The sequence below is a fragment of the Emericellopsis atlantica genome, assembly GCF_019669845.1.
Source record: "Emericellopsis atlantica unplaced genomic scaffold F5Z01scaffold_6, whole genome shotgun sequence".
Lineage (NCBI taxonomy): Eukaryota > Fungi > Ascomycota > Sordariomycetes > Hypocreales > Bionectriaceae > Emericellopsis > Emericellopsis atlantica.
The window spans coordinates 360156-378210 of record NW_025764708.1 but is presented as its reverse complement, the minus strand read 5'-3'; the positions used below and the strand labels follow the sequence as shown (position 1 = coordinate 378210).

Sequence of the window (18055 nt, the reverse complement as noted above, 5' to 3'; positions counted from 1 at the left end):
TATCTGACTAAGCAGCCATTCTAAATTTCTTGTCACGTGCATCCCCGGACCGCATTCCAGGTAAGGTACCTACCTTACTTGAGGCGCTCTCTGAACCAATTACAGTACTACCTTACCTTCTCCTTACTATTACTTCAAGACATCGAAAGAAATCTATTCATTTCATTTGGAGGGATTCAGAGGCGTATGAGAACGTGATTCAACTTGAATTCATGGTATTCGCAATGTACTAAATCAGACTCCATATACCAGTGGCAACCTGCCTACTTTCAAACGCCATTTGAATGCAAAGAGGTCTATTTCCTGGTCTGCCGACTCCACCGGTTCAGTGATGAGAGGGAATACCGGTTGTGCTTGACACCCGGGGGCGCAAGCGATGCAGCATCATCCACCACTGCAGGGTGAGGCATTGGCGGCACCTCCAGCTTGCTGGACTTGGAACAAGACGGCTCTTCATCCGGATACACGCTCTCAGCATAGTTGGTGGCGAATGCAGGGTGCTGCGACATGGGCGGCGGAGGTCCCGTTGGAGAGACCGGGTTGAACTCAAGATCATCGCTCGACCGTCGACCGGAGTGATGACTCGCGGGGTTGCCGCCACGCGATGCTGCATTAGACTCGGGGTAACGGTAAGCTGAAGTTGGCTCAGGGCCTGGGATATCAAAGGAGTTCTTACTGCGGCCTCGGAACAGCTTGAAGATCTTGAGAGGCTTGACGATTGGAGACTTTTCTTCGTCAATGGACTTGTGGTAAGGGAGATCATCGGGAATAGGCTCCTGGTTGCCCCATGAGCGAACCTGGCGAGCACCACCCTTAGGGATACTGGCGAGGGTGCCAATGAGGTTGAGCACGCCCATGATGAGACTGAGGATTCCAGATGCCAGTACCAGCGAGTACCAGGGTCCGCCAATGTTTTTCCGCTCGACGTTGGAGTTGTTGAGCTTGCCCAAAATGTTGCAGCCAATAGCGACAAGCGCAAGGCCGAGCCATCCCAAGCTAGATCTAGCGGAGAAGGCAGGCCAGTGGTTCATGAAGAAGGCCTTTCCAAACGGCAGCTCAGATAGCACCAGAAATAGGCAGATGCCGCTCATGAAGACAAGCGAGGCGGCATCGAAGAAGAACCAAGGCTTGCTCATGTCGATTTTGATGGCAAGGACCCAGCAGGATGTCATGACCGAGCCGAGTGTGATGATTGTGCAAACTCGGACGATAGTGAGCACAATCATGAGGATGCCAGAGGCGGCAAAGCCACTGAAAAGATTCATAACCATGGTGAGGTTATTTCGGTGATGATTTCGACGTTGTAGTGTATGTGGGAGTTTCTAGTGCAAAGTCAGCCGATGCTCTCAAGGACCACCAGTTGATGTGATAGAACATACAATGTGACTTTCCGGCAGTCAATACGGTTGTGAACTGGGTATTGCAGTGGTATCAAGCGCGAGCGATAGACGTGTATACGTGCATAGGAGTAGCGAAATGTCACAAGACAGCAATAAGGGGACCAGGCCAGCTGAGTCTTTTGAGGAGGCAAGACAGGTATGATGATGACAAGAAGGGAATAACAAAGGAGAGGGGAGGAAGGAAACGTCGAGCAACTGAAGATGTTAGTGGGCACAAAAATGCAATGTATTCATGCAGAAGATGAATGGGACCATGATGAGGGGGCGCCATTGTCTTTAGTATGCGATGTTCCTATTGTCAGCCGTTCAATGCCATCTCAGCAAGCTTGTGTCACTGCAAGAATAGGAGCAGGGCCCATGTCGTTTGTTCTTGCGAACATGAACAGGAGGGAACATGAGACCAGATTCACGCGCGCGTAGCAAGACAAGGCCAGCGGCAGCTCGACGATTCGACGGCACAGGCAGTCCTCCGGATGAGTCAACCATATCAAACCATGCCAAACCAAACCATTGCAAGATTCGTCGGGCAGCAGTCTCGCGCCAGGTCATGTTTCAAGGTCGCGTCTTCATGGCCTTGTAGCACGACAACGCAGAGCCAGTCGACGAAGACCGCAGCATCAAGTTTGATGTAGGTGGGCGGTAACTAGCTGTTGCTACTGCTTGGCATTTGGCCTTGCTCACCACCTGGGTCATGGGCAAATGTCGGAAGTCGGTTGTCATGTCGCATCCATTGGTCGTCGACAATCAATCGATGTTTCAAACCAGTCAAGCGCCGTCAACGAACTGCGCAGCCTGAGAGGATCATAGCGGGGCGTCTGCAAAGCTATTCCAGACCGGCGCTTTCAGCAGACTGACTTTTATTATTAGTATCAATCTGCGAAGGCCAGACATGCCGGCCAATGCTGCACGGTCAAAAGCGCGAACCAGCAGGTCGCGTTTATGTTACGCGCTTACCTTGTAGTTGAGCGGGCGGCTAGCATAGGTCACGTGGTCCCTGGAAATCGGCTTGCCCACCTCACTGTGGTGCTGATTGCCGATCGGCTGAGCTCTCCAACAACACGTACACGCATCCAGACCGACGTAAAGTACCGATTCCTTGAATTCCCATTTGTGCTTGCAATCAATTCTTACATGGACACAACTACTACGAGATCACCAGCTGCTCTATCCTCCGCAACGTGCCATCTACGATGCCCTCAATCTTCTCGCGCGGCATGCCTCCATCCTGCCAGTTTGTCGCAATATGCGTGTTACCACCCTTGACACCACCGACCTGGAACAGAGGGGGGCGAGGACCACCAATCCCTCCTTGAGGAGGGCCAGAGAATGCAACGTCTTCCACAGTCCAACCATCCTGACTCTTCTCGGAAACGTATGGACCGAGGTTTCCAAGATTGTAAGCTGGCTTCATTGCCTCTCCAGCCGTCAATGTCTTTGCGACCGCGTCCAGATCGTTGGGTTGCTCTGCTGAGGCACGGATGGTACGAGCAGCAGGGTCCAGCCCTGCATGCATCCACTGCTTCGCATCCCTCGCTCGCGCCCAGATTTCATCCGTCTTCAGCGTCGAGGACTGCTCGCCGAGCTTGTCTTGACCAGATGGGAAAAGACCCTTGTACTTGCCCGTCTTCTGGAAGCTGTAGACTCCACCAGCGCGGTTGCCCATGGTTTTGTTCTCCAGGGCAATCATGTCGTCGGGCAGGCGATTGCGAATGTCCACCGAGATGACACTGAGCAAGAACGTCTTGTCGCTATAGTAGTCGTTGATGATGCTGGCTGTCAGCATGGTCATGAGCAGTGCCGTTACGCTGGTTCCGTTTTCGCGACACTTGGCCACGAGCTTGTCCATGGTTTCTGCGGGAATCCTGCGGAGGACTGTCCTCGTCACGCCACGGTCGGATGCCTCGATTACAGTAGATGCAGTATGTGGCTTTGGCTTCACACTTGGAAGGTCTGAGAAGACAAGCCAGCTGGGCACAAACATGTACAGAAGCCAAGCTGTCAGAACGGGCTTGATGACTTCCCAGACATTGACCTGCCATGGCTTCCCCTTGGCTTCACCTTGCTGAACAACACTATGCAGGCTAGGTGTAATGGCCATAGTCGAAGGGTCGTATGTACTGCTCCAGGTGGTGACTCCGTCCGTTGACGAGTTGGCGCCGGCCGCATTGAGCGCCGCTGTGAATGTTCGATGGAAGATGTACCCAGACATACCATCGTTTATGGCGTGATGGTTGACGTAGTACACAGTCGAGCCCGAAACAACGAGCTTGAACCATGGCTTATCGGGTTCACCAAAGTCCCACTGGTTGTGGAGCTTCTCAATCATCTCTTCTGTAATGCCCTGGCCTTCCTTGAACTGCACGCTCTCTTCCACGTTGATCTCGTTCAAGGCGGCCATCATCAGCCCTGTCGTTTCTTTCCCTTGCTTGTCTTGCTTGGTAACAGGGACGCCAACAAGACGCATGGAAGGCTGTTGTTCAATGACGGTCTTGAGTGCTCTGAGGACCATTGGCTTCGTGAGCGCCTGGCCAGAAGGGTGGTTGTAAGTCGCAGCAACGACTACATTGGACCGGATGCCCAGACGGTATTCCAGATACCAAATGCGCTCATAAATGACTATGCGATCAGAATAAGTCGCATTAAGTGCTGGAAAGGAGGTGGCTTACTGGAATCCCTGACGATAGTGTATTTTGGCGCTTCAGGCGCGCTCTTCTTCAAGTCGGACATGGCGTGAAATGCGGTCACTTGCGTTATACAAGATTAACTCCATGCTGGTCTCGAGAAGCTGATTACAGGAAATCCGGTGCTTTAAGAAGGACCCTGAGCTTCCCATACGGCCGTCCAACTCCAGGCGCTCACGCACGGAGATGCCCTTCGCCACACTCCACTAGCTCACTCCTCGAGAATCCTTCCGGAGCTCGAGACGGTCGCATCAGCCTGCAAGACCATTTGTAGGCTGAGAGATAGCAGACGGAAGAGCCAACCCTTTGAATGTAGTTGGGGTGTTCGCTCTATCTCACCTTGCTGTCGCCAGCTGTGACGTTGGTAGCCTTCTTGACCCAAAATTCACCACGCCAGAATGCCGTGCTTACTATACGCATCTATTGTAGCTGGTATATGGAGAACTATCACCCATTCAACTAGGTACATGTTAGCTCCATGGAAAGATATGAGATCCTGAAAATATGGTATTGATCTGAGGACAGAATGTTGGTAAACCTCAATGGCCCCGGCCACTGCGATCAATGTCGGTGTAGTTCTTGAGTCCAAGGGTAGCCATATCCAGGCTGTTGTTTCCAGCCACTGGACAGATTGGGAGCGCTCGAATTCGGATCTGGTTTTTTACGCAATAGATTGTGAAGCTGAGCCGGATCAGTCTCGAGAGCCAACATGTTTAATCGAACCTCGGGTTACTATCGATATTTTGATGGCTGATGTGACATTATTGGTCGATGGCGGCTGGCCAGACTGGACCCAACAGAGTCCAGACTTCATGAAGCATCAGCAATGGAGGCCTCTGATAGGCTAGCGAGCATCGCGGTCTCGAAGCGATGCGCAAACGTCCATGGTCAGACGCTCTGTGTGCGCACCCTGACTTGCAACTGTCACAGCGTTGTCCTCCTCCATCATCATCACGCCAAACTCGAATCTTGCAATCCCCGCGCTTATCTCGATCCCTCTACCGCTCCAATCGCAACGATGGCTCGCGGCAACCAACGCGACAAGGCCCGCGAGGCGAACCTCAAGAAACAAGCCGCGCAGGTAAATGTCGCCCCGGGAGATCTGTGATGGCAGCACTGACCTCGGATTCAGAAGAAAGGAAACAGTATGAGCGGTACGGAAATGCAGCGGAGCAAGGAGACTGCCGCGGAGATCATGAGGCAAAAGCAAGCTGCTGGTATGTCACATCTCTTGCTCCAACGGTTTCTTTCTGATCAAGCTTGTAGCCGAGGCCAAAAAGGCTGCCGCCGAAAAGAAATGAGACGCCCCCTGTATGCAAGATTCGGATAGGGGCCTGCGACCGACCGAGATGGCACAAGCGAATGAGGACACAACATAGCATAGGCGCCTTTATTTCGGGGGGAACAGTATCGTTTTTAGGATCAGTATGGGCGAATGGAGAATAATGGACGATACAGGTTGGATTTCAAGAAGCTTCGTCTTTGACTCTCGAGCACTCCTCATGCTCACTCTGTGATTGCATCGACCAGAAACAGCGGCATTTTGCTCGGTGCATTAAATCATATTGACTCAGAGTATGACCCAGTCATACATAAGAACCTACCCGTTCCAGTCTACAAAAAAACTCATCGACACAATAGTCGACGCCCATCCTGAATCTATGAACCGGGGATTCCAGTGAGACCATCCCAAACCATCAAACCACACCAACAAGCTGCCATGCCTTTTCTAGCGGAGGCCGGCCATGTTGATGGGCAGCGTACCAGCCATGCCACCTGTTGCGCCAACGCCCTGGACCTGGCTGGCAGGGAAGCCCCCAGCAGAACAGGTGACCATGCAGACGCAGCTTCCATCTTGACCAACGGTCCCCTTTCCAGGTGTGACATCTGCGCCGCCCTCAGCCGGTGCTTCTCCGCCAGCGGGAGGTTCGGCCGGCGTCGCGCTCTCGTCAGGAGGAGGAGCCGCTGCGCCGTCGCCTTGGTCTGTGTTCATGGCCTTCTCCTTGAAGATGGCCTGAGACTTCTCCGCGGTGGGGTTGATAGAGAAAACCATGCCGGAGCTGCAGTGTTTGCCTGTCTTGCAGTAGAACCCTGTCCTAGTCAGCCGTTGCTCGCATGCCAGGAAAGAAGAAACTTACACAAAGGGTCGCTCGTGGTGACCTGCATGGCCACTTGAGGAGCAGGCACGATTGAGTTGTCGGGGTTGGGCTGGTGGCCCGTGTCCAAGCCACCTGCAAGAGGGTCACATGGCAGATCAAAGGTAGATTGAGTGACGGTGTGGTTCTGTGCAAGGTACTCAAAGATGATCATGTCTCCAACGGGCACATTGGGCAGCGACTCTGGCTCGTAGACAAGACCGTTGGGTCCGCCGACAGTCACGGTGTGAGTGGCAGCGGCCTCAGGGGGGTGAGCAACAGGCATCTCAGTGGGAGCCGCTCCAGGATGAGCCGTAGCAGTAACAGTCTCGGTGACTGTGACCTTGTCGTGGTACCTGACAGTCTCGTGACCCTGGCCGCCCGGGTGCTGCCAAATGATGATGACTTCGGTTTGCTTGCCGACAGACATGTCCTCCGGCCAGGACCACTGACTTTGATCCACGTTCGAGACATGTTCGCTGACCGCGGACTCCTGGCCTGCCTCTGCGGGCCAGTGACCATCCCGAGCATTCAGTCCATAATCCCAAGCCCGGCGTGTGGGTGGGTAGGTGTTGCGGACCTTGGCTGCCATAGCAGCCGGGGCGACACCCAAAGCAAGTGCTGTGCCGAACTTCATGATGGTGTGAATAGGTGGAAGATTGCGAGTTGATTTGGAAGCGACAGGAATGGGGTATCAAGAAATATCGACCAAGCGATGATTATGTGTAATGCGTTTGAAGCGAGTGCCTGCTCGTACAAGTAGTTTGAAGGAAAGACGCAAGGTGAAAGAGAAGCACACTGGAGTGAAGACCGAGTGATGAAGAGCTGGTACAACAAGCCAATTGACGACGGCGCGCAGAATGCTTATAATACCATTCTGGACATGGCTGGTCAGGGTTGAGTGTCGCTCGTCCCCAACTTGGCGAGGGCTGAGTAGTCCTTCCTTGAAACCGGGCCGCGACCATACCTTCTGGGCGCTCGTGCAATAATACACGGTTCGAGTGTTATCCGATGAGGACGACAAGTTTTCAGTGGCCGTGTGTTTTCAAAAATGTCGTGGTGTTTCTATTTGCGAGGGGTTCGCTGTGACAGATGCGTCTCGGGCGTGTGTCTCATTTTGTCGGCACCCCAGTCGGACGTGCGAGACCGCCACTGATATAACCCAACTATGGCCGTTTGTGGCGCCGCAAGGCTTTGTCGGGGCCAACAGCAGCTCTTGATGGCGTCTCCTGGGGTTTGGGTGTTTTCTTGGCTTTTCGGTATCCGTAGTACCGTACTCGTATGTACGTATTACGTCTAATGCCGAAATTGGTGGTCAGTCCTCGCCTTCAGGTGAAACCCACCTGCGACAAGGCTAGCTTAGATCCGCGCATATCGACCTGTGCTATCACTGTGGGTTGGTTCGGCAATTATCTTAGTAATTGTACGAACCTGAATGGCGGTTATCAGTGGCATATTCATTGTGGAAGCGGTTTGTCGTACCTACAGTGCCAGGAGCATGCTACGGTCGGCGTCGGGCCCTCAATCTCATCTTCCATCGTTTGTACGTAGCTGGTCCATGTCGGGCCTCGGCCCTTGATAGACTTGCCAAATCCAGCGAATATCTGCAATCTTATTGCATGCGCTGGCTACTTAAGGCTTTTTCTGTGCTTGCTGCTGGCCTTCAAACAGGCCAGTGTAGTACCCAGCGTAGTACCAAGCCATCATCAGCTTCTTGAGACTCTCGTCTTGGACTACGAGTGGATTTCACGTTAGCGGATCTGTCCAAAATAGTCCAAGAATGAACAAAGATTGCCCACCTGAGCCTAGGAGTACCTCGGGCGGAGAGGGTCCTGGAGATGTTTGCTGTTGCCCAATTGCGTTCTGCGGGCGTGGTTCGTCGATGGCAGCGGTCTCTGACAATTGATCTGAGGGCTTGTTGGGATCCTCAAATTGACCTTCGGACGCATTTTCTCTTCTGGCAGCACTTGGTGTGGTTGTCAGCGCCAGAGTCTTCACTGAATGAACCACACAAACGTACCTCTCCTCAACCACTTTCTCAAGGTCCTGGAGGCTGCCGCCCTTGGCGTGGATGCTGTGATATCTCTGAGAAACTATCAGATCGCCCCATGTATTGGAAAAATACTCATTGTACCTTGTACTCATCAAGAGCGGAATTCCAAGAGTCAATCAGCGCCGAATCATCCCAGATCTCTTCATGAGAAAGGTCCGTCTCGCCCTTGACCATTTTTGACGATTGGCGCACTGCGATACTTGATTCTTTTCCCAATTTCGCGAAGTTATCACCAGCTCAAATGAGTGTAATTTAGATGTATTCGTGGAACGATTCAAAGTATTTGATCAGTGTGATGAAGAGCCATCTTCTTCAAAGACTCGGTCCTCGCCTGGTGCTCAGGCTGCCAGTGTACTGGGGAGCTACTGGGCTAACTTGCGAGATGCCCCACCTCCTGATACCGATAAGCCCGATATTGATTACCGCTTGGCAGAATTATTTTTTTGGAACCTCAGCCTCCATGATTGAGTTTGCGAACACCGTCTCTCTCTTTGGTCAGCTACACAATCTTTCACGATGGCGCGCGAATTGAGATCCAGAAAAGGCAAGCCCTTCGCAATTGTCAATCCACATTGTACTAATGTTTTGGCAGCTGTCTCCGAGACCAAGAATGGAGACGCAAAGACAACCGTGGTCGAGAAGCAGGCTGTGAAGGGCAAACGCAAGGGTAGGCCACCAATTCAGCCATGCGGTCGTGACGAATATTGACAAGTGGTAGCGCCAGTTGCTGATGCCGAGTCTCCTGTCCCCAAGAAAATTCAAAAGTCGACGAAGAAAACCGCCGGAAAAGCCACCGCGACAGAAGCTGAGGTTGAAGTCAAGAAGACCACGAAAAAATCGAAACCCGCCGCAGATGACGAGATCGAGGTGCCATCCGACTCCGAGTCAGACGAAGAGGTCGAGGATGAGACACAGTCCCTCGTCAAGCAGGTTGACCCTGAAGAGGAGAAAGACACACCTGAGGGTGACGTCGTGTACAAGACTGGACAGCCGGTGGGAGTGATTCCCGATGTCGCTCAAGCTGTCGAGAAGGCGGCCAAGGCCACTTCAAGTGGCGATGCCGGTGTTATCTACATTGGCCGCATTCCCCACGGTTTCTACGAGCATGAAATGAAGCAGTACTTCTCACAATTTGGCGCTATCAACAAACTCCGTTTGTCGCGCAACAAGAAGACCGGCGCCAGCAAACACTTTGCCTTCATCGAGTTTGCTGAGTCCAGCACGGCAGACATTGTCGCCAAGACGATGAACAACTACCTTCTGTTTGGCCACATTCTGAAGTGCCATGTGATCCCCAAGGAGAAGGTTCATGCTCAACTGTTCAAGGACGCCAACAGGAGGTTCAAGAAAGTGCCGTGGAACAAGATGGAGGGAAAGAAGCTTGAGAAGCCCCTGGCCGAGGCTACATGGGAGAAGCGCGTTTCCAAAGAGCAGAAGAAGCGGGCCAAGCAGTCTGCGAAGCTCCAGGAAATCGGATACGGTTTCGAGGCACCGGAAATCAAGGCCATTCCACCACCAGCAGAGCCGGTTGAAGAAGTGGCAGAGATCCAGGCCCCGGAAGGGGAGACCGCAGTTATGACGGAAGTCGTCACGGAGACTCCGACAGAGACAACGGTTGAGACCAAGTCTATATCTGCACCCAAGACCAAGGGCAAGAAAACAAGGAAAGCGAAGGCTTAGATGGATCTATCTACTTGGCGTAATGGGTTCAATATTCACGTTTTGATGTCGAAAACTCCATTTCCTTTGCGAACAGCAGGTTTCTAGAAAAAATATGTACGCACATAAGCGAACCCGCGACACCCATAACATGTGAACGTGCGGGATTATGAAAGGCGCTTGAAATTCTCTACTTCGCGACAGATCGTGAATAAGTCATGGGTAAAGCGATCTTGTTCAATAACGTGACAGCGAAGATGATTGTAAGATGAAGAACCAAAATCCAGAAAGGCGGAAAGGCGCAGGTTTTAGTCGTGCGCTGCTAGCGTGGCGTAAACTCCACTACACCACAGTCACGGTGTGGCTGAAGCGTCGCGTGGCTTCCGCTTGCATCACCAATTGTTGCCCTCCGTCGCGACGAAGTGGACAGCTGGATTCCAACGACGAACAACTCGCGGACCCCATTGAGTTTGTTACGCTTCAGCAGGCCCAATGTAGCTCTTAATATCTCTTGTTCAAACGTCAACATGTCATCAAATACAGCCAGTACGGACCCGACGCAGGGTGCTAATTCAGGTAAGGCGTGTCTGTTCCAGACATCACTGTCAAGCATCAACTAACATCGGTGGATGCGCAGCGCAAAAGAAGAACAACAACAAGAAGAAGAAAAACGCGAGCAAGAAACAGGACACGGCACAGCCCCTGAATGACAACTCGAAAAGAGAAGACGAAGATGAAGAGCTTGCGACTCCTTCACAAGCTGTACGTAGAGGACACCTCAGTCACAGACACGACATTAATACCAGCCACCAGGACAACACTACAAACAACGATACCGAACAGACATCCGAGGAAAATGATCCCGAAGAACCACCCTCGACAAACGGGTTGGCAGCGGGGCCAGCGGAGAATGACACCAACACTGCTGCGAAATTCGAAGCGATGAGCCACGAGCGAGAGACACTACGGCAGGAAGTGGAGCGAATGCGGAAACAACTGGAGAGCATACAGGAGAACCACGCATCCGAAGTCACCCGTCTCCAATCAGAGCTTGAAGAGAGCAACGCGGCGAAAGAATCAGCTGAGGAGGAGTACCAAAATCTGTTGGGGAGAGTGAACCAAATCAAGCAGACTTTGAGCGACAGGTTAAAACGAGACAAGGCTGAGCTCGAGGAAGCCAAGGAACGGGTCGAGGAGCTGGAGGCGCAGAACGAAGAGCTGAGAGGTTCCGCAGAATCTTCAGGCGAAGATGTGACCAAGCTCAAGGAGGAGCTGCACGATGCGCAACGAGAACTGTCGACGTTGAGAAGTCGCAACAACCTTTCAGCGACCAACTGGCAAAAGGAGCGAGACGACATGCAGAGGGCGGTTCAGAACCTCAAGGAAGAGCTGGAGACAACATCGAACGCCATGGGCGAGTGGGAAGTCATTGCGATGGAGGAACGATCCTTGAAGGAGAGTCTTGAGGATAAGGTCTCCGACTTGGAGGAGCAAATGGCTGCGCTGAGGGAAGGCTACGAGACAGCAGCGCAAGAGCGGGACAGCAACACAACCTTGGTCGATAATCTCCAAAACGCCCTCCGCGAGATACAAGAAGCCCGGAAAAGAGAACTTCGCGAAATGGTGGAGTCAACAGATCAACAGGTTGAGACGCACAAGAAGCGTGCGCAGGAAGCTGAAGCCCGCGCCAGCGAAGCTGAGACGGCCAAGGCTAGTTTGACGGCCGAACTCGAGCGGACTGCGCCGTTCGAGAAGGAGGTCAAGGAGAAGAATCTCCTCATCGGCAAGCTCAGGCATGAAGCTATCGTTTTGAACGACCATTTGACCAAAGCGCTGCGATACCTCAAGAAGACGAAACCGGAAGATAACGTTGACCGGTGAGTGTAATGGTATTTGCCTAACCGTCCATCAAGCTTACTCATATCCTAGGCAAATCATCACCAACCACCTTCTTCAGTTCTTGACTCTGGATCGTGGAGACGTGAAACGCTTTCAGGTCCTCCAAGTCATGGCTGGTTATCTAAACTGGACCGACGAACAACGCGAGCAAGCTGGCCTTGCGCGACCAGGCACGTCAAGCAATAGTCTACGTCTTCCGGTGTCCCCGTTTCATCGCACGCCAAGTTCTCCGTCACTCAACGCAGACGTGTTCTCTGAACCCTCTCCTTCTGGCGGCAAGGACAAGGAATCCTTGGCTGAGTTATGGGCTGGCTTCCTCGAACGCAGTGCGCAGGAAGGCGCTGGCGAGGACCCCAGGGCTCGGAAAGACAGCACGAGCAGCAGTGTAGCTACGGGCTTGACAGCGGAAAAGGAGCAGTCGAAGCCTTAGTGGAGGCCGCACACTCGCGCATTGAAACGGAGCTCGCTGCTCGACTTGCGATACTTTGCATCATAGAGAGGCATCATTGGTTTTGTTTGCATAGCATTAACCAGAATCAATTTCCAGGCGCGTTTAGCTTGGTCTGTTCATAATGTCAGACCTAATTGGCTAGCTCTGTTCTTCCTTCTTGATCTCAAGAGGCTGCAGCACGCTCTGTGCGTACATCTCAGCGTCTCGGCTGATGTCCTCGATCTTGATACGATTACTAAGTGCGTCGTTAACACCCTCGACGACTTCCCTCTCCTCCATGACCTCTCCCATCAAGCGCACTTCATGAGCCCAGTAATGTTGTACCCGTGTGCGCAAGTCATCGTCCCGCACCGTAGTGTTTCTGATGATTCCCAGGGCGTTCAGTTTGCCTCTAGCGGCACCGAGTGCCCGGTTCGCCGTTTCTACGCGCTCGGCTGGGCTCGGGGGCGTGCCGAATGCACGGTTGGTGGACGACAGGAATAGGACGTAAGCGAGGCCGGCATTCAGCACAGCAAGTGCAGCGTAGCGGTAGGTACGCATGTCCCAGAAGAACATGTCGAGCTGGTGCAACCTGAGGGCACGCGAGTTGAGCTGATAGTTGTACGAGCTGACGAGGTACACCTCGAGAGCACCCAAGACGCCCGAAGCTATCGTCGCGTAGGTCCTCCACTGGGCGCCATGCCGCCCGGTCAGAGTCGGGCTCGTAACCGCCGCGATGGCCACCGTATTCGCAATGTGTGGCCAGATTATCGCGGGGATGGCGTAGTAGAAGTAGCTCCGGGGCTCGTCAGAGTTGCAAAAGGGGCATTCAGAAAGAACGTCGGGCCCAAACTGCAGGTATAGGAGTCGAGACTCTAGGTTGATAAACTTGGACCTCAGCACATGATCGGCCGCTGTCAGCGTCTCGTTTGGTCGGCTCGACGCGATGCGTGTGAACAGGACATCGACTGGTATCTGGAGTCGCGAGTCGGTCTTGGAGAATACATTTTCGGGGGCGAAATAAGGGATCGTCTTGGCAAGATAGAGAATCGTCAAAGAGGCGAGAAGCGTCAACGCGACGGAAACGTTGACGGGAATAGACTGTATGGGGAGGGCACGGTTCCTCGAGTTCTTGGAGGCGCGATAGAATGCAAGCAGCTTGGGTATAAGTATAGGCCCGACAAGGAGAAGAAACGAGCGTATGCTAGAGGGTGAGGTTAGTTTGCTGTCGCTGCATTCGGCGCTCTGTTCAACTCACGAGTCCCATGAGATTGCCATCTTGACGGTTGATGTGTATCAGCAAGGGATCACTGGTACGTCAAGGGTGACATGGCATCAGGTTGGCAGAATGACATGTGGCGCCAAGGCTAGCCGCTCGTTCATTGTCGCGGTGACAATTGATGTGGGGCGGCCCTGCCGGTTTTGGTCGTGGGGTCACCTCAGCCATCAAAACCGCAGAATGCCTCGAAATTTCTTTTCACTTTCCTTTCCCTCAACACAACGCCCACCATTGCGCACCTTGCTCGGACGTGGCGCCGACTTGTTCTCTACTCTTGCAACTTTAGACAGCCTCATGTATACACACTCACGTTTCACAGTCTCCGTCTCTTCCGCCGTGATCGAACTGGCGCTTTCGAAGCTTTGGTGATCTTCATTCCGTGGTCACCAGAGTCAAAAAGCCTGCCTAGAGCAATCCCCAAATACCCTGCCAAGGGTTATTCTCCGTCGTGTTACAAAGTCCCAGCTTCGGCAATTAGGAACTTTGCGTCAATTTTTTCTAAGAGATACATATTTTCACTCCAATGCAACTTGTGATACGTATAGTTGATTGTGTTTCGGACTACCAGGGCTTTTTACAGCTCCTTCTTCTCGCTCGCTGCCACCTTGGACTTCAACGGTTCCTCCTTGCGCTTGGAGGCGGCAAACAGCAGTCCATATATCCCCGTGATCAGATCGCTCAGGAGGGCAATCATGCCCGCGCAAGCGAGTTGCCACGATGCGACACTGACGCTTCCCAAAGGTGCTCGAGGAAAGGAGATGATCCATTCCGCGTAGTAGGGAAACCAGCCGTGCGGCACCCAGAACATGGGCTCTTTGGCGTACCAGAAGGGCACAATGTACTGGGGCGCCTTGGTGAGCAGCATGCGGACGCCGGTGAGGTATCGGTCGAAGCTCGAGCGTGATGCTTCCATAGATTTTTCTGCACAAAGCCGTTAGCATTCGATCATCTCATGATAGAAGGAGTTGCTGCGCACTGGTGGCTTCGAGCTGCTCAAGGAGCTTATCGTGTTGTCGACGTAGTTTGGCCCATTTCGCGAACTGGTCCTGGCTACTGGTCGCGTTGAGCTCCGATCGCACTTTGAGATATTCGGCCTGTAGCTTTCGCTGCTTCGCCGCGGCTTGTGACGTCGAGATCGGGAGATGGTTGACCGCAGTCCAAAGCTGTGGCCTGTCAGCGGGATTCTACAAAGGTACAGCATGGCACGTACGAAGTCGTTGATGGCTGCAGCGCCGAGAGCATTGACTAGACGCGCAGTCACCTCGACGAGGAAGACGATGACCAGAACCGACGGCATCGTGGTACGCCGCAAGTGGTTGACGATAGTTGTGGTTGAGAAGCAAGATCAGGCATGCTTTGCGGTGGACAGATTTGTGGGCGATGTCATCACCCCTCCAAATCCACTTCTCGGGTCAATTTCCACCTGGTACCTTACGTGTGCCTTACCCTGAACGTCACGTCAGCTCGCCATGAGCACAACACACAATGTCCAGAGCGCTTGACCAAGGCGTCAAAGAGGCCCTGAAAAATGGCGATCACCAGGCAGTCTATGTCTCTATTTCAGGCTTGCTTCAGCAAAACCATACATCCCTATTGGAAATAGAATTGCTCGGACAAGCCTATCCGCTCAATGTTGGGGTAAACTTCATCCAGGAACAAAATGCAGTTGCCATACCAAAACTGCGACTGGTGCAAGCTTTCATCGTTGCTCGTCAGGTCTTACAAAGGCGTCAAGACGATGCACACCGAGTGCCGCGGGAAATCTTGCCAGCCACGGCCGTGATCATGCTCATGGACCCAGAGCACCTCACAGCAGCCAATGTACGCAAGCGCACGCTCCTCAGCGCAGACGCCGTGGGTACCGAAATAATACAACGCCTGAACCAGGAAAAGTACTTCATTGACAGTCTGCTTACGAGTCGGTTGCATCGCCACACAAAGTCGCCGACGCTATGGAGCCATCGCCGCTGGTTGATGGGGCAGTTTGCGCAGCATGGGCAGCCCATCGACGCGATGCAGGACATTACAAACGTCGTGTACGTGTCAGCAGAGAGGCACCCTCGGAACTACTACGCGTGGTGTCACGCTCGCCAACTGATTGACGCGAGTCCGACGCCACTGCGGATTTGCTCAGGGCTCGTTGATCCTACCATGAAGTGGTGCTTCCGTCACCACGACGACGTCTCAGGGTGGATGTTTCTCCTTTGGCTGCTGGAGAGAGACAGCGAACATTGCAAAGATGTTTTTGATGAGACCGTGAAGCTGGCACGCTCATTTCATTGGCGGAATGAGTCAATCTGGTACTTTCTCCGCAACTTGGTGTTGTCTGCGGCATCTCAGGGTCGCCTGACTGGGCAGTTTCATGAAGCCTTGATCGAACTTCAAGACGGGGCGACTGTGAACGACAGCTGCATGCTGAGAAGAACATTGCAATGGGTCGATCAATGGTCTAAATGAGGCGTGGGCGACTGATCGGCCAACAGCGACCATTGAACTACCTTCTCTCGCCCTTCGTATCTTCAGCAGCACATTCCACACGCAATTGCTCACATCCCTCCATTCGAGCCAAGAGATTGCTTTGAGACCTTTCGGAGACTTTCGCGTGGCCATGGGGTGTCTTGTCACTAGTGACTACGGATAATGACAACGTTGATGCGGCTTGAGACTGTCTCACGGGGTCGTCAGAACTTGGCTTCCAGGAACGCCATGCCAAAACACAGGAATTGAAACATGATGACTTTGATCATTGCTGTGGAGGGATGACATATCCTGTCACCCTGAGCACGACGAAATGGGGCTTTTGTTAGTGAAACGATCTATATTGGAACCCTCGTCCGCTTTTTGATTGTTAGGAACATGGAAAACCCGAAATTCGCCCATCGTCAACAGATATGTAAGATTCCACGTGAAACAGGACACCAAACTAAGGTTAAGCGAGTCTGCGATAGTACAGATACCAAAGTCGTTGCCTTTTCCATGCTTGCAATCGCGGCACTCTCCAAGGTATCTACAGTACCTTACCTTATCACTGCCAGTACAGCAACTCCTGCCGATCACAATCGACGTACAAGCGCCAAGTAGCTCGCACTTGGCACACCATTGATTAGTACTTGGCCGGCCTGCAGAACGATGTAAGATACTATCAAGCTACAGTAGAGCTCTGTTTAAGATAGAGAATCACCTATCATGTTGTCATGAACTTCCGCGCCCCTGTCATTAGCAGAAAGGCATATTATTGAAATAATTACATACATACATATATTAAATGTTCGTCTTTTGGATCCTCGATACTTGAAACTTCGATCGGTAGCCTGCACGGGAACCCTGTATCAGGACATGGAGTGGGTGGAGTCCCAAGATCGAACCCCTGTTAGGCTGTTCCTGCCTTGACTCTTCACTCTCGAGCATTGAGCAGTCACACCAACTCTATTGCGCCCCTTGGTCGCTGGTTGAATACTTCTTTGTCACAATGGAGACCTGCCTGGCCGGGTCTGTCAGCGGATGCACTTTGCGAGACCGCATGCACAACCCGACATCTAAAATCGGAACATGCTGTGCCACTTGCGGCCTGCTAGGGTGCAGTAACCAAGCCAAGGCCGACGACAAAGTGGTAGGCTCGTGCGCAGACGATGGACCAATGGCAGTTGTTTGCCCAGACGCAGACTGGAGCCTTGCAGGCTTGTAGCGACATGACTTACTGTAAACGCCGCCAGGCGACATCGGGAATAGGCCACAGCGTCCAAGAATGTCGTCAAGGTTCAGTCCCCGGGGAAAGTATCCAATTGGACGATCTTATTTGTCGGATTAGCACTGAGATGCGCGGGCCGGGGCTAACTTATTAGTGGATAGGGGTAAACATTCCAGGACAGAGCTTTGTCTAACATCACGACGTACGGGCCTCGAGATGGTGACGGTTACCAGCACCATTGTTCAATGTTTCGTGTCAAAACGTAGGAGTAGTCGTGAACAATGAAGCGGCCACATGTTGGTTGTTGGTCTTCACAGGGTTTCATCAGGACGCCTAACGTGCCATTGCAGCACTACGTGCCGGCGGGACGTCGGTGGACATGATGGCCCTAGCGTACTGTGTTGTTGCATCACTTGGACTTCCAAAACTCGCTAAGCACGGCATAACATTGCGGAGAGGAGGGCCCAGCGGCTTCGTGAGAAGTTGAGGGCAGCCAAAGGCGCAAAACTGCTGGGTGGTCACTGGTAACGGCAATTCGCTGATGACGATCCCCGGTGCTGATGGTAATTTGGCAAAGCGTGCCAAGCGGCCCAAGCCAACCCGCAGTGGACGATCCCAGCCAGCCTAGCAGGGTATCGAGATGATTAACCAGTAGCAGATAGGCGCTAGACGCGACCCTAGAGCGACTGATCCCCGTCTGCCCTCCAACCGTCCCTCAACTCCTCCGCATTGCCACCACCACGGCCCTCCAACTCTCCCTCATCTTGAGACCGCACCCTTCACCTACTTAATTCAGTCTCTCTTTCCCCTCTCCTTGCTCAAGCTGTTGTA

At 52.9% G+C, this 18055-nt stretch overlaps 10 protein-coding genes across 10 annotated transcripts; 4 read left to right on the top strand and 6 right to left on the bottom strand.

Moving 5' to 3' along the window:
* Positions 1-91: 91 nt before the first annotated feature.
* F5Z01DRAFT_648853 (uncharacterized protein) lies at positions 92-1402 on the bottom strand. The gene has a single exon (XM_046263056.1). It carries the CDS (start codon positions 1269-1271, stop codon positions 297-299), a length of 975 nt encoding a protein of 324 aa, XP_046120582.1. The 5' UTR covers positions 1272-1402; the 3' UTR covers positions 92-296.
* A 1061-nt stretch (positions 1403-2463) lies between these two features.
* On the bottom strand, positions 2464-4622 carry F5Z01DRAFT_481514 (alcohol acetyltransferase). Its single transcript, XM_046260081.1, has 4 exons — positions 4605-4622; positions 4421-4540; positions 4067-4317; positions 2464-4016 (listed from the first exon to the last, which is right to left on the bottom strand). The coding sequence occupies exons 3-4, from the start codon at positions 4125-4127 to the stop codon at positions 2545-2547; spliced, it is 1533 nt and encodes a 510-aa protein (XP_046120581.1). The 5' UTR covers positions 4128-4317; positions 4421-4540; positions 4605-4622; the 3' UTR covers positions 2464-2544.
* A 227-nt stretch (positions 4623-4849) lies between these two features.
* On the top strand, positions 4850-5622 carry F5Z01DRAFT_648847 (uncharacterized protein). The gene is made up of 3 exons (XM_046263055.1): positions 4850-5162; positions 5214-5298; positions 5348-5622. The coding sequence occupies exons 1-3, from the start codon at positions 4908-4910 to the stop codon at positions 5380-5382; spliced, it is 375 nt and encodes a 124-aa protein (XP_046120580.1). The 5' UTR covers positions 4850-4907; the 3' UTR covers positions 5383-5622.
* A 188-nt stretch (positions 5623-5810) lies between these two features.
* On the bottom strand, positions 5811-6853 carry F5Z01DRAFT_671902 (uncharacterized protein; the record flags this gene model as incomplete). The annotated part of the gene is made up of 2 exons (XM_046264751.1): positions 5811-6172; positions 6220-6853. The coding sequence occupies 2 exons, from the start codon at positions 6851-6853 to the stop codon at positions 5811-5813; spliced, it is 996 nt and encodes a 331-aa protein (XP_046120579.1).
* Positions 6854-7848: 995 nt separating this feature from the next.
* F5Z01DRAFT_671901 (uncharacterized protein) lies at positions 7849-8443 on the bottom strand (the record flags this gene model as incomplete). Its single annotated transcript, XM_046264750.1, has 4 exons — positions 7849-7949; positions 8016-8182; positions 8237-8301; positions 8351-8443. 4 exons carry the CDS (start codon positions 8441-8443, stop codon positions 7849-7851), a joined length of 426 nt encoding a protein of 141 aa, XP_046120578.1.
* A 177-nt stretch (positions 8444-8620) lies between these two features.
* F5Z01DRAFT_648839 (uncharacterized protein) lies at positions 8621-10224 on the top strand. Its single transcript, XM_046263054.1, has 3 exons — positions 8621-8813; positions 8862-8936; positions 8988-10224. Exons 1-3 carry the CDS (start codon positions 8786-8788, stop codon positions 9947-9949), a joined length of 1065 nt encoding a protein of 354 aa, XP_046120577.1. The 5' UTR covers positions 8621-8785; the 3' UTR covers positions 9950-10224.
* Positions 10225-12376, top strand: F5Z01DRAFT_648836 (uncharacterized protein). The gene is made up of 4 exons (XM_046263053.1): positions 10225-10504; positions 10566-10690; positions 10742-11805; positions 11858-12376. The coding sequence occupies exons 1-4, from the start codon at positions 10456-10458 to the stop codon at positions 12255-12257; spliced, it is 1638 nt and encodes a 545-aa protein (XP_046120576.1). The 5' UTR covers positions 10225-10455; the 3' UTR covers positions 12258-12376.
* Positions 12377-12408: 32 nt separating this feature from the next.
* F5Z01DRAFT_481283 (uncharacterized protein) lies at positions 12409-13822 on the bottom strand. The gene is made up of 2 exons (XM_046260080.1): positions 13516-13822; positions 12409-13461 (listed from the first exon to the last, which is right to left on the bottom strand). Exons 1-2 carry the CDS (start codon positions 13533-13535, stop codon positions 12417-12419), a joined length of 1065 nt encoding a protein of 354 aa, XP_046120575.1. The 5' UTR covers positions 13536-13822; the 3' UTR covers positions 12409-12416.
* Positions 13823-14110: 288 nt separating this feature from the next.
* On the bottom strand, positions 14111-14833 carry F5Z01DRAFT_671897 (CHD5-like protein-domain-containing protein; the record flags this gene model as incomplete). The annotated part of the gene is made up of 3 exons (XM_046264749.1): positions 14111-14457; positions 14513-14699; positions 14747-14833. The coding sequence occupies 3 exons, from the start codon at positions 14831-14833 to the stop codon at positions 14111-14113; spliced, it is 621 nt and encodes a 206-aa protein (XP_046120574.1).
* F5Z01DRAFT_481231 (uncharacterized protein) lies at positions 14725-16317 on the top strand. The gene has a single exon (XM_046260079.1). The coding sequence runs from the start codon at positions 15022-15024 to the stop codon at positions 15991-15993; it is 972 nt and encodes a 323-aa protein (XP_046120573.1). The 5' UTR covers positions 14725-15021; the 3' UTR covers positions 15994-16317.
* Positions 16318-18055: the final 1738 nt, after the last annotated feature.

What these genes read in the sequence shown, in the direction of transcription:
- F5Z01DRAFT_648853 (XM_046263056.1), bottom strand. Translation starts at nt 1,271, where the DNA reads ATGGTTATGAATCTTTTCAGTGGCTTTGCCGCCTCTGGCATCCTCATG.
- F5Z01DRAFT_648839 (XM_046263054.1), top strand. Translation starts at nt 8,786, where the DNA reads ATGGCGCGCGAATTGAGATCCAGAAAAG. An exon ending in CGAATTGAGATCCAGAAAAG is followed by an intron (nt 8,814 to 8,861) that starts GCAAGCCCTTCG and finishes ATGTTTTGGCAG; the next exon opens with CTGTCTCCGAGACCAAGAAT. An exon ending in TGTGAAGGGCAAACGCAAGG is followed by an intron (nt 8,937 to 8,987) that starts GTAGGCCACCAA and finishes GACAAGTGGTAG; the next exon opens with CGCCAGTTGCTGATGCCGAG.
- F5Z01DRAFT_481231 (XM_046260079.1), top strand. Translation starts at nt 15,022, where the DNA reads ATGTCCAGAGCGCTTGACCAAGGCGTCAAAGAGGCCCTGAAAAATGGC.
- F5Z01DRAFT_481283 (XM_046260080.1), bottom strand. Translation starts at nt 13,535, where the DNA reads ATGGCAATCTCATGGGACTC. An exon ending in ATGGCAATCTCATGGGACTC is followed by an intron (nt 13,462 to 13,515) that starts GTGAGTTGAACA and finishes CTCACCCTCTAG; the next exon opens with CATACGCTCGTTTCTTCTCC.
- F5Z01DRAFT_648836 (XM_046263053.1), top strand. Translation starts at nt 10,456, where the DNA reads ATGTCATCAAATACAGCCAGTACGGACCCGACGCAGGGTGCTAATTCA. An exon ending in GACGCAGGGTGCTAATTCAG is followed by an intron (nt 10,505 to 10,565) that starts GTAAGGCGTGTC and finishes GTGGATGCGCAG; the next exon opens with CGCAAAAGAAGAACAACAAC. An exon ending in CCGGAAGATAACGTTGACCG is followed by an intron (nt 11,806 to 11,857) that starts GTGAGTGTAATG and finishes CTCATATCCTAG; the next exon opens with GCAAATCATCACCAACCACC.
- F5Z01DRAFT_481514 (XM_046260081.1), bottom strand. Translation starts at nt 4,127, where the DNA reads ATGTCCGACTTGAAGAAGAGCGCGCCTGAAGCGCCAAAATACACTATC. An exon ending in CACTATCGTCAGGGATTCCA is followed by an intron (nt 4,017 to 4,066) that starts GTAAGCCACCTC and finishes CTGATCGCATAG; the next exon opens with TCATTTATGAGCGCATTTGG.
- F5Z01DRAFT_648847 (XM_046263055.1), top strand. Translation starts at nt 4,908, where the DNA reads ATGGAGGCCTCTGATAGGCTAGCGAGCATCGCGGTCTCGAAGCGATGC. An exon ending in TCAAGAAACAAGCCGCGCAG is followed by an intron (nt 5,163 to 5,213) that starts GTAAATGTCGCC and finishes CCTCGGATTCAG; the next exon opens with AAGAAAGGAAACAGTATGAG. An exon ending in GAGGCAAAAGCAAGCTGCTG is followed by an intron (nt 5,299 to 5,347) that starts GTATGTCACATC and finishes TCAAGCTTGTAG; the next exon opens with CCGAGGCCAAAAAGGCTGCC.